Source organism: Pristiophorus japonicus, chromosome 19 (genome assembly GCF_044704955.1).
Source record: "Pristiophorus japonicus isolate sPriJap1 chromosome 19, sPriJap1.hap1, whole genome shotgun sequence".
Taxonomy (NCBI): Eukaryota; Metazoa; Chordata; class Chondrichthyes; family Pristiophoridae; genus Pristiophorus; species Pristiophorus japonicus.
The window spans coordinates 76,747,441-76,760,386 of NC_091995.1; the positions used below are offsets into that span (position 1 = coordinate 76,747,441).

The 12,946-nt window shown below is 50.9% G+C and overlaps 1 protein-coding gene across 2 annotated transcripts in view; it reads left to right on the forward strand.

The window, feature by feature from the left end:
- The window catches only part of csdc2a (cold shock domain containing C2, RNA binding a), a 64,117-nt gene that overhangs the window by 49,020 nt on the left and 2,151 nt on the right, over positions 1–12,946 (forward strand). For both annotated transcript variants that reach the window (XM_070862325.1, XM_070862324.1), the window contains exon 2: positions 11,519–11,716. In XM_070862325.1, the coding sequence (XP_070718426.1) occupies positions 11,541–11,716 (176 nt within the window). In that variant the 5' untranslated portion in view covers positions 11,519–11,540. The remainder of the gene's footprint in view (positions 1–11,518; positions 11,717–12,946) is intronic.

The window sequence follows — 12,946 nt, forward strand, 5'->3', positions numbered from 1 at the left end:
CAGATTGCCATATCTACTGGTTCACTGTGTCCTTTAACGAAGGAAATCTGCCGTCCTTACCCGGTCTGGACCATATATGACTCCAGACCCACAGCAGTGTGATTGACTCTTAAGCTAGTGTCAGCTGTGGCTCAGTGGGTAGTATCCTCTCTGAGTCAGGAGGTTGTGGGTTCAAGTCCCACTCCAGGGACTCGAGCACAAAAATCTAGGTTGACACTTGCAGTGCTGAGGGAGTGCTGTCTTTCGGATGAGACGTCTGCTTTCTCAGGTGGACATAAAGGATCCCACGGTGCTATTTTTTTGAAGAAGAGCAGGGGAGTTATCCCCGGTGTCCTGGGGCCAATATTTATCCCTCAATCAAGATAAAACAGATTATCTGGTCATTATCACATTGCTGTGTGTGGGAGCTTGCTGTACGCAGATTGGCTGCCGCGTTTCCCACATTACAACAGCGACTACACTCCAAAAAGTATTTCATTGGCTGTAGAGCGCTTTGGGACGTCCGGTGGTTGTGAAAGACGCTGGAGGAGGGATGCACTTGCGCTGGGGTAAGGGACTTTGGCTGGGGGGAGAGATGTGTCCTCTCTGACTTCTGAAGTCAAAATGGACCCTGTTACAATGTGCAAAGTTAGGCTGGGCGGTTCCAGTTACACATTCCAGAGAAACTTCAGGGTGTGGCTTATCTTCCTTGGGGACCAATCAGCAATAGGTCATGTGATAATGGAGAGCCAATCAGAGAAACGGCTGCCATTCAGTTAGTGCATAATAGTTACATCCCGACAGAAACGCAACTCTTTCTTTCTTTAACTGAAAGTGCCCAGCAAGCCACTCACCTTCTCACGGGCAATTAGGGATGGGCAATAAATGCTGGCCTTGCCTGCGATGCCCACAGCCTGTGAATGATAAAGCAAATGACTGATGGTCAAGGCTGACGGATGAATGCTGGCCATCTGGGACTAGGTACATGTGGGTGGGAGTGTTCCCCTCGCCCCGCCTCCCCCCATATGGGTTGAGGGAGCCCACAAAACCCTCCCGCTGTATGGGGCTGACCACCCTGTCGATGGTTGAGGTCAGGGAAGGAGCGCTGATGTGACGGATTGTCAGCCTGTGACTGCTTCACGCTGTTCTCCAGGGGAAGATATGAAAACAATACCATCTGCTTTGTAGCTTTGGGTAATATAGTGTGACCACTCTCATTCTCGTTCCGCAGCGATGAGCAATGTGATCTGGTACGTGCTGTTGCCATGCCATCGCCATGGTGTGTTGCTAAGATTCTGTGCGATGTTGCACGGGTTGGGAGGGAAACTCAGCGGCCCATTCATTCAGATTTCTCCTGCCCTTCAAGCTAGTTTTTGCTTTATTGCTGTCTCCCGTTTACTCGGGGCTGGTTTTAAAGGGCTGTGGATGCTCGTTGAGTATATTCAAGGCTGAGAGCGATAGAATTTTTGGACACTAGCGGAATCGAGGGATATGGAGATTGGGAAAGTGGAGTTGAGGTCAAAGATCAGCCATGATCTCATTGAATGGCGGAGCAGGCTCGAGGGGCCGACGGGCCTACTCCTGCTCCTAACTCTTGTGTTCTTAGAATTCCAACCCTATCTACCTCCCAATACAGAACAAATTCCTCTCCACGTCACGCACCATCACGAATTGGACATATATTGCCGTTCATTCATCGTCAGTGCTCCATAATCCTGGAACTCCTTGCACAACGCAGTCGGGTATGGTAGCACAGTGGGTTATGTTACGGGACTAGTAATCCAGAGGCCTGGACTAATGATCCAGAGATGTGAGTTCAAATCCCACCATGGCAACTGGAGAATTTAAATTCAATCAATTAAATAAAAATATTAGCACCCTGTATTGGTAATAGTGACCATGGGACTATTGGATTGTCATTTAAAAAAAAAAACACCTGGTTCATGGATGTCCTGTTCTCCTTACCCGATCTGGACCTAAATGTGACCCACAGCAATATGATTGACTCTTAATGGCCTAGTTCAGTTGGAACAAACCGCTACGAGAAACAATAATAAGAATAAAACCTGACGAACCACCTGCATCGACCTCAGCACTGGCAAAGGACATGACAAGGGCACACCCAGCCAGGTCAACCCTCCAAAGTCCTCCTCGCCAACATCTGGGAACCTGTGTCAAAATCGGGAGAGCTATCCCACAGACGAGTCATGCAACAGCCTGACATAGTCACACTCACAGAATCATAGCTTTCAGCCAATGTCGCAGACTGCTCAGTCGGGAGGGAGTGGCCCTGGGAGTCCTCAACATTGACTCTGGACCCCACGAAGTTTCAGGTCAAGTATGGTCAGGGAAACCTCCTGCTGATTACCACCTTCCGCCATCCCTCAGCTGATGAATCCATACTCCTCCATGTTGAACACCATTTGGAAGAAGCACTGAGGGTAGCAAGGGTACAGAATGTACTCTGGGTGCGGGACTTCAATGTCCATCAAGAATGGCTCGGTACTACCACCATTGGCCGAGTCCTGAAGGACATAGCTGCCAGACTGGGCCTGTGTCAGGTGGTGAGAGAACCAACACGAGGGAAAAACCTACTCTACCTCGCCCTCGCCAATCTACCTGTCGCAGATGCTTCTGTCCACGACAGCATTGGTAGCAGTGATCACCGCACAGTCCTTGCGGAGACAAAGTCCCGTCTTCACACTGAGGACAACCTCCATTGTGTTGTGTGGCTTTACCACTGTGCTAAATGAGATAGATCTAGTTGATCAAAACTGGGCATCCATGAGGTGCTTTGGGCCATCAGCAGCAGCAGAATTGTATTCCCCCACAATCTGTAACCTCATGGCCCGGCATATCCCTCACTCTACCAGTACCATCAAGCCTAGGGACCAACCCTGGTTCAATGAGGAGTGCAGCAGGCATACCTAAAAAAGAGGTGCCAACCTGGGGAAGCTGCAACACAGGACTACGTGCATGCTAAGCAGCGGAAGCTATCGGCAGAGCTAAGTGATCCCACAATCAACAGATCAGATCAATGCTCTGCAGCACTGCCACATCCAGTCGTGAATGGTGGTGGACAATTAAACAACTAACGGGAGGAGGAGGCTCCATGAATATCTCCATCCTCAGTGATGGCGGAGCCCAGCACATGAGTGCAAAAGACAAGGCTGAAGCATTTACAACCATTTTCAGCCAGAAGTGCCAAGTGGATGATCCATATCGGCCTCCTCATGAGGTACCCACCATCACAGAAGTCAGTCTTCAGCCAATTCGATTCACTCCACGTGATATCAAGAAATGACTGAGCGCACTGGATACAGCAAAGGCTATGGGTCCCGACAACATTCTGGCTGTTGTGCTGAAGACTTGTGCTCCAGAACTAGCCGCGCCTCTAGCCAAGCCGTTCCAGTACAGCTACAACACTGGCATCTATCCGACAGTGTGTAAAACTGTCCAGATATGTCCTGTCCACAAAAAGCGGGACAAATCCAATTGCCGCCTCATTAGTCTAACTCTCAATCATCAGCAAAGTGATGGAAGATGTGGTCGACAGTGCTATCAAGCGGCACTTACTCAGCAATAACCTGAGTGTGGTTTGGCTGTGACCCCTGACCTGGGCTTTGTTGTTTTGCGCTTGGGCCATGTTTAAACCTAGCTGGCCTAGCTGCTCGCCCCGAACAGCCATCCCACTGCAGGTCGTAATATCGTGGGGTTGGGGGGGGGTCACTGGACTAATAGCGGGGTCACTGGACTAATATCGGGTACACAGGACTGATATCAGGGTCACTGCACTGATATCGGGGTCACTGGACTGATATCGGGGTCACTGGACTGATATCGGGGGTCACTGGACTGATATCGGGGTCACTGGACTGATGTCGGGCGGGCTCAGGCTGGTATTGTTTTGTGGAGCCAGGAGGAGCGGGTGTTTTTGGGGAAGCCCCTTTAAGGGCCGCTGGCTCGGCCTGTCATCGCCAGGACACGGGGGCGGAGCACGTTCTACCCACTGTCTCGCAACATTCACACCGGCTCCTCAGACGTAGATTTGTGGAATCAAGAAGCCAGCCACCCAGGGGAAGGCCCCTTTAAATCTGTATCTCTCTCTCTGTCTCTGTCTGTCTCTCTCTCACTTTCTGACTGGCTGTCTGTCTATCTCGCTCTCTTTCTGTTTCTGTCTATCTCTATCTCTGTCTGTCTCTCTATCTCTGTATCTCACTCTCTCTCTTTCTCTCTCTCTCTATCTCTGTCTGTCTGTATCTCTCTCTGTCTCTTTGTCTCTCTTTCTTTCTCTCTCTATCTGTCTCTCTCTCTCTGTCTCTCTCTCTATCTCTGTCTGTCTCTCTATCTCTGTCTGTCTCTCTCTATCTTTGTCTCTCTATCTCTGTCTCTCTATCTCTGTCTGTCTGTCTGTTTCTCTATCTATGTCTATCTCTGCATCTCTCTCTCTTTCTGTCTGTCTGTATCTCTCTGTTTCTCTTTGTCTCTCTGTCTCTCTCTCTCTCTATCTCTGTTTCTATCTATCTGTCTCTCTCTCTGTCTCTCCCTATCTCTGTCCGTCTCTCTCTCTCTGTCTGTCTGCCTCTCTTTATCTATGTCTATCTCTGCATCCCTCTTTCTGTCTGTATCTCTCTCTGCCTCTCTCTCCGTCTATCTGTCTGTCTCTCTAGTTGTATCTCTCTCTCTCAGCCTGTCTGTGTCTCTCGCTGTCGTTATTACAGTGAAACCAAGTTGTTTTCCCTCCAGCTGTTTAATGCAAACTCCACAGGCAGTAGATTGGAGACTGAGGGGTTAAAGACCTTTGCCGCAGCCAAGGTTAATCCCTGCGAGGAGGGGGAGCCTGAGAGCTTCATGCTGTGGCACGTATTCCATTAAACAGATCCAGCCTTGAGAGGGAGCTGGCAGTAGCTCATGCGCTAGATCTCAGCCCCTCCGTCATGGGCAAGCTGTGTCCTTTTGTCCTTTCCCGAGAGCTCTCTCCGTGCTTTCTCTCTATTTCCTCTTCACTTTCACTCCCAAATACACTGGCTCCTTATTGGGGTAGGATCACAGGCACCTCACCTGAGTGTGTGTGTCAGTCTTTCTTTCTCGCATTCCTTCGCTCTGTCTTTATGTTTCCCTCTCTCTTTCTCTCGGTCCTGTGTCTTTCTCTGTCTGTCTGGCCTTTGTGTGTGTCTCTCCCTCTCTCTCTCCCTGTGCGGACCAGCTCGGAAAGACTCTTATAGAATCGTAGAATCATAGAAATTTACAGCAGGGAAGGAGGCCATTCGGCCCATCGGGTCTGCGCCGGCCGACAAAGAGCTATCCAGCCTAATCCCATTTTCCAGCTCTTGGTCTGTAGCCCTGTAGGTTATGGCACTTCAAGTGCACATCCAGGTACTTTTTAAATGTGATGAGGGTTTCTGCCTCTACCCCCCTTTCAGGCAGTGAGTTCCAGACCCCCACCACCCTCTGGGTGAAGAAACTCCCCTCAAATCCCCTCTAAACCCCCTACCAATTATTTTAAATCTCTGGCCCCTGGTTGTTGACCCCTCTGGTTAGTTTTCGCCTGTCTAGTGCGGATCAGCTTTTGGACCCCAGGGACAGGTGCTCGTCGTTGGGACTATAGATCTTGCTAACGCATAGTCTGAAGTTAAGAGGGCGTGAGAACTGATGGTTATAACCCCAGAAGCAGTGGTTCCTGTGTTCGTACTCTCGCTTTCTCATGAGAAAACAAGATAACTCTACTCCCAGGGTTTCTGCCTCTACCACCCTTTCAGGCAGTGAGGTTCAAACCCCCACCACCCTCTGGGTGAAGAAATTTCCCCTCATATCTCCTCTAAACCTCCTACCAATTACTTTAAATCCAAGCCCCCTGGTTGTTGACCCCTCTGCTAAGGGAAACAGGTCCGTCCTATCCACTCTATCTAGGCCCCTCATCATTTTATACACCTCAATAAGGTCTCCCCTCAGTCTCCTCTGTTCCAAAGAAAACAAACCCAGCCTATCCAATCTTTCCTCATAGCTAAAATTCTCCAGTCCAGGCAACATCCTCGTAAATTTCCTCTGTACCCTCTCTAGTCCAATCAGTACTCTAGTTGTGGCCTAACTAGTGTTTTATACAGTTCAAGGATAACCTCCCCGCTCTTGTATTCTATGCCTTGGTTAATAAAGGCAAGCATTCCGTATGCCTTCTTAACCATCTTATCAACCTGGCCTGCTACCTTCAGGGATCTGTAGACCTGCACTCCAAGGTCCCTTTGTTCCTCTACACTTCTCGGTGTCCTACCATTTAATGTGTATTCCCTTGCCTTGTTAGCCCTCCCCAAATGCATTACCTCGCACTTCTCCAGATTGAATTCCATTTGCCACTGTTCTGCCCAACTGACCAGTACATTGATATCTTCCTGCAGTCTACAGCTTTCTTCATTATCAACCACACAACCGATTTTAGTATCATCTGCAAACTTCTTAAACATATCCCCTACATTCAAGTTTAACTCATATACCACAAAAAGCAAGGGACCCAGCACTGAGCCCTGTGGAACCCCACTGGAAACATCCTTCCAGTCACAAAAACACCCATTTACCCTTTGACCCCGAAATTGCCCCCCCCCCCACCGCCTGAAATGGGACGCATGCACCTCGTTTCGATGGTTTTCACCGCCAGGGTGGTTGAGGTCACCTCTTGAGCGAAATTCCGCTCTTTGTTTTTTTTTCCCACTCGGATCTGGAGATCGCTCTGAATGGGGGGGCGGACATGCGGCGGGTGACGGCACTAGAGGGGTGGAAGTTGGCAGGGGGGGGAATGTAGTGACCGTCGCGATGACATCATCACAGCGCCACTTCACCGGGGCTCTCCCCTTCACTGAAGCGGGATTTTGATAATGGCGGCCATTTCGCTCCAGTGTTGAGGCCTTCTGGAACGGGGCAATTTCGGGCCTTTTGCTTCTGGCCTTTGAGCCAGTTTTGGATCCAACTCACCACTTTTCCTTGGATCCCATGGCCTATTATTTTCTGACCAGCCTGACATGTGTGGGACCTTGTGAAAAGCCTTGCTAAAATCCATGTAGACTACATCAAATGTGCTACCCTCATCGGCCTTCCTTGTTACCGCCTCACATAAAATTCCATCACATTAGTCGACTTGCCAACCCTCCCTGTGATCTCCAGGAATTGAAACTGAATCTCGAGGACCCTCTCTGTGAGAGAGAAATCACAGGGGCATTGAAACACAATGGTGTGTTTTTCTTAATCTGATTTGAACACTTTTGTCTGCTAGTTACAAAAGTATTGGACATGGAAAAAAGGCTGTTTGACTGACCGTTAATAATCATCCAGCCTGGGAATGAGGAGTCTATTCACATTCCCATTGGCTGTGGGAAGGCGAAGCGCTATGATGATGGATATGTCGGGCGACCAATGGCGGGAGTGCGGGGGCGGAGCGGTTGGAGGCCGGAGGTCATGTGATGACTGTTGTGTTCCTAACACAGATGAGGCTGCACGGGAGGTTAAAGTAACAGTGACCTTAGTCTTTATTAAGACACTCCAGAGTGAGGAACAGGCCTTAGGGGCCGGCTTATATACAGTGCTCCCAAGGGCCGAATGGCCTACTCCTGCACCTATTTTCTATGTTTCTATGATGCTGGGATCCCTTGGGACTTCAGGGAATGCGCTCCCTGGTGGCGGAACATGGGAGTGCATGCTTTACAGATACACAACATCACTTCCACCCCAAAGTCAAAGTGAAAACTATTTACAAGGTGAGGCGGTTGGGAGCCTTTCTTTCCCTGGTGGACCGCCTCGGTACAAATGTCTGTTCTGGTGTGTTGGCTGTGCTCTCGCTGGGCTGGCGTGTTGTTGGTCCTGCAGGGCTGCTGGGTGAGCCTGGCCTTGCTGGGCTGTTGGGCGAGATGGGTTCGATTTCCTGGTCCGGGGTGGTGTCGTTGATCCTTTGGGTGTGTGTTGTGGGCTCGAAAAAGCTGGTGTCTGCTGTGGATTGTTCAGGGCAGTCTGTGAACCACAGCCTCGTTTGGTCCAGGCGCTTTCTGCAAATTTGTCCATTGTCTAGTTTGGCTACAAACACCCTACTCCTTTCTTTAGCTATCACCATGCCCGCGATCCACTTGGGACCATGTCCATAGTTTAGCACATACACAGGGTCATTCAGATCAATTTCCCGTGACACAGTGGCGTGACCATCGTTTACATTTTGTTGCTGCCGCCTGCTCTCTACCTGATCATGCAGGTTGGGGTGAACCAGCGAGAGTCTGGTTTTAACTGTCCTTTTCATGAGTAGCTCAGCCGGGGGCACCCCTGTGAGCAAGTGAGGTCTCGTACGGTAGCTGAGCAGTACTCGGGATAGGCGGGTTTGGAATGAGCCTTCTGTGACTTGTTTAAGGCTCTGTTTGATGGTTTGTACTGCCCGCTCTGCCTGCCCATTGGAGGCTGGTTTAAACGGGGCCGAGGTGACATGTTTGATCCCATTGCAGGTCATGAATTCTTTAAATTCGGCACTGGTGAAACGTGGCCCGTTGTCACTGACCAGTATGTCAGGCAGGCCGTGGGTGGCAAACATGGCCCTCAGGCTTTCAATGGTGGCGGTGGCGGTGCTTCCCGACATTATTTCACATTCAATCCATTTTGAAAAAGCATCCACCACCACCAGGAACATTTTACCGAGAAACGGGCCCGCATAGTCAACATGGATCCTCGACCATGGTCTGGAGGGCCAGGATCACAAACTTAGTGGTGCCTCTCTGGGTGCATTGCTCAACTGAGCACATACACTGCATTGCCGTACACAGAACTCTAAGTCAGAGTCGATACTGGGCCACCACACATGGGATCTGGCTATCGCTTTCATCATTACTATACCCGGGTGTGTGCTGTGGCGATCCGAGATGAACGTCTCCCTGTCCCTTTTTGGTAGCACTACGCGGTTACCCCACAACAGGCAGTCTGCCTGAATGGACAGCTCGTCCTTCCGCCGCTGGAACGGCTTGATTAGCTCTTGCATTTCAACGGGGATGCTGGCCCAGCTCCCATGGGACATCAGAGGATCTTGGCTGGTCCAAGTCCTAATCTGGCGGGCCGTGACAGGTGATTTATCATTTTCAAACACTTCCATGACCATCAACAAGTCTGCGGGCTGCGCCACGATCAACAAGTTTGCAGGCTGCGCCATTTCGACCTCTTCAGCCGCAGCCCTATGCGATCCAGTCGCTGGAGGATCTCCTCCAGGTTTTGTAGGTGCTCGACGGTGTCCAATACGTCGTCCTGAAAAACCACTGTGCGTGGCACCGACTTGAGTAGGCTCTCCATGTTTCTCTGGAAGATCGCTGCAGCCGACCGAATTCCAAACGGGTATCTGTTGTAGATGAACAGTCCCTTGTGCGAGTTGATGCAGGTGAGGCCCTTCGAAGACTCCTCCAGCTCCTGCGTCATGTAGGTTGAAGTCAGGTCGAGCTTGGTGAACGTCTTGCCTCCTGCCATCGTCGCAAATAGGTCATCTGCCTTAGGTAGCGGGTATTGGTCCTGTAGCGAGAAACGATTAATAGTTACTTTATAATCGCCGCAAATCCTGACCGTGCCATCACTTTTGAGTACTGGAACAATCGGGCTGGCCCACTCGCTGAATTCCACTGAGGAGATTATGCCCTCGCATTGCAGCCTGTCTAGCTCGATTTCCACTCTCTCCCTCATCATGTGAGGTACTGCTCGCGCCTTGTGGTGAATGGGTCATGCCTCTGGGACCAAGTGGATCCGCACTTTCGCCCTGGAAAAGTTTCCAATGCCTGGCTCAAAAAGGGAAGGAAATTTGTTAAGAACCTGGGTACATGAGGCCTCATCGTCATGTGATAGTGCTCGGATGTCATCCCAGTTCCAGCGGATTTTACCCAGCCAGCTCCTTCCAAACAGTGTGGGGCCATTGCCCAGGACAATCCAGAGTAGCAGTTTGTGCACCGTGCTCTCGTAGGTGACCTTGACCATGGCGCTTCCCAGGACAGTGATAAGCTCTTTGGTGTATGTTCTCAGTTTCGTGTGGATGGGACTCATGGCTGGTCTGAGTGCCTTGTTGCACCACAGTCTCTCAAACATCTTTTTACTCATGCTGGATTGGCTAGCGCCAGTGTCCAGTTCCATGGCTACGGGTAAGCCATTCAATTTTACATTTAGCATTGAAAATGTGTGCACCCCATGTACGTCAGCTTCTGCCTCCTCTCTCTGAGGCTTGAAATTGCTTTGATCCACCATGGACCGATCTTCCTCTGCTACGTGGTGGTTATCAGGTTTTGCAGAGCTTGCAGCTCGTCTGCAAGCTCGTGGGAGGTGCCCCATTGTTCCACAGCTCTTGCAAACATACCCTTTGAAGCGGCGCGAATAGGACTAATGGGAGCCTCCACAACGCCAACAAGGTGTGAATTGCCTTGCATTCATCCTTTGTTGCGGACTCTGAGTCATCTGGGTCACCTGAGGCCTGCTGGCAGTGGCAGACTCATGGTTTCTGCCCTGTACATTTCTGCTCACAAACACAGTTCTAGTTAATTTATGAACATTGCTAGCACTTGCTGAGAGATTTGTTTGGTGTTATCACTGGTGGACATAAACGCCTGTGCAATCGCAATGGCCTTACTGAGGGTCGGTGTCTCTACAGTCAAAGGTTTTCGTAGGATGGTCTCGTGGCCAATGCCCAGTACAAAAAAGTCTGAGCATCTGCTCCAGGTAGCCATCAAACTCACATTGTCCTGCAAGTCGCCTTAGCTCGGCGAGGTAGCTCGCCACTTCCTAACCTTCAGATCGCTGGCACCTGTAGAACCGATACCTTACCATCAGCACGCTCTCCCTCGGGTTAAGATGCTCCCGAACCAGTGTACACAGCTCCTCATACGACTTATCTGTGGGTTTCACCGGAGCCAGAAGATTCTTCATGAGACTGTAGGTCAGTGCCCCGCAGACTGTGAGGAGGACCGCTCTCCTTTTTGCCTGTGAGTCAGAAGGTTGTGGGTTCAAGTCCCACTCCACAGCCAATGGGAATGTGAATAGACTCCTCATTCCCAGGCTGACATTCCAAGGGAGTGCTGCACTGTCGGAGGTGCCGTCTTTTGGATGAGACATTAAACCGAGGCCCCGCCTGCCCTCTCAGGTGGATGTAAAAGATCCCGTGGCACTATTTCAAAAAAGAGCAGGGGAGTTATCCCCGGTGTCCTGGGGCCAATATTTATCCCTCGATCAACATAACAAAAAAACAGATTATCTGGTCATTATCACATTGCCGTTTGTGGGAGCTTGCTGTGCGCAAATTGATTGCTGCATTTCCCACATTACAACAGTGACTACACTCCAAAAGTACTTCATTGCCTGTAAAGCACTTTGGGATGTCCAGTGGTCGTGAAAGGCACTATATAAATGCAAGTTTTTCTTTCTTAGTGGCCAATTATGGGTGAGCAACAGGAGAGGCCAAGGGTTGCTTGTCCTGAGCAGGAATGGTATGTGATGGGTTCGAGGAGGGAAGTCGAACAAATTGGATTCTAACATTGGGACTCTGGTTCTTCCACAGGCAGGAATCCTCGCGAGATACCATGTCATCAGAGCAGAGGGAGACTTCCCCCTCACAGCCACCTCACTCGCCCCGGTCACCGGTCTCCCCACCCTCGTTGTACTTCCGAGACAGCATCAAAACTTGGGAGCGGAACAACTCTCTCCTGGGGGACCTGCCGAGCCCCCTCCCCACCAAACGCACCCGCACCTACTCTGCGTAAGTACTGCCCGAGCACGGGGCCACTCTGGGGCTCTGTTAGAGGAAGGGTTTTACTGAGCATTACTCGCTGCTCCGCCTGCCTGCAAGGTTCTTACACGGCGAGGTGAGCCGAAAGTTGGGCCGACAATTTTCCGGAGATGTTCCGGCCCAACTTTCCGCTTTTGAGGTAAAATGGGCGATAGCCTGCCTTTTTGGGCGATGTATGGGCACTAGCCCAGCGAACTCAAGTGGGAAGTCTAGCCCTAATAGTTTATTAAGTGTATGTTAAATACTTAACAGATAGGGGGCGCAATTCAGTCCTGCTGTTTTTGAGGCGGTGTCACGGCCTGGAGCTGATTCTACCGCTGGGCCTTCGGCGCAGGCTCCAACTGACAAATTCAGATTTTTGCGCCCAAAGATGAGAGAGCAACGCTAACAGTGGCATTGCACACTCACCCTGGGGAGGGAACTTAGGAAAAGTGTGTCGAAAAAAAAACACGCAAACTTCTCCAACCCACACACACACACACACACTTCCCCGCTGGTACAACTAGTAAATAAAAGCGGAAATAAATAAAGAGAAAAACTTACCTTGCTCTCTGGGCTATTCCGCCCGAGATCCGCTATGTTGACACCACTTTTCCCAGGCAAAATGGACGCCTGCCCTTTGGGCCTCCGTATAAACCGAATAGCACGACAGCGGCCACAAGGGGGCGCTGCACGCTGGATGACGTCACCGCGCAGGTGGCGTTACCTCTTGGCACCTCCACCAAAGACCAACTCAAATCCCACGGAGGCGTGGATGCCGCCCTCCGCCGACGGTAGGCCATTGTCGCCCGTTAGCCGCCATCGCCGGCGTCAGTGGGCGGCGTTATGAAGGGAATTTCGGCCCCCCTAGAGGGCTGGATTTTCGGCTTTGATGTTTCTTTGGGGCGGTAATGGCGGCGGGGTGGTAAAGTTAGCGCCCGGGAACAGTTTGCGCCTCAGTCCGTAACATTGGGCAGCTGGGCCCTGAGTCAGGGGGCGCAGCACTAAGGGAGGCGTTGTACACCTCTCTCGGGCACCAAAGAGCTGGGCCGGGAGCGCTCCGAGAGGCGCCTGGGAAGAAACAACAAACCTAAAACAGACCACAAAAACATTCGCAAAACGTTGCCAACGCCACCACACCTCCCAGCACCTTAAACCACCGAATGATCAGGAGTGGTTTCGCTCCAGCCTTCCACAAACTGAACAACCCTTTGGCACAGC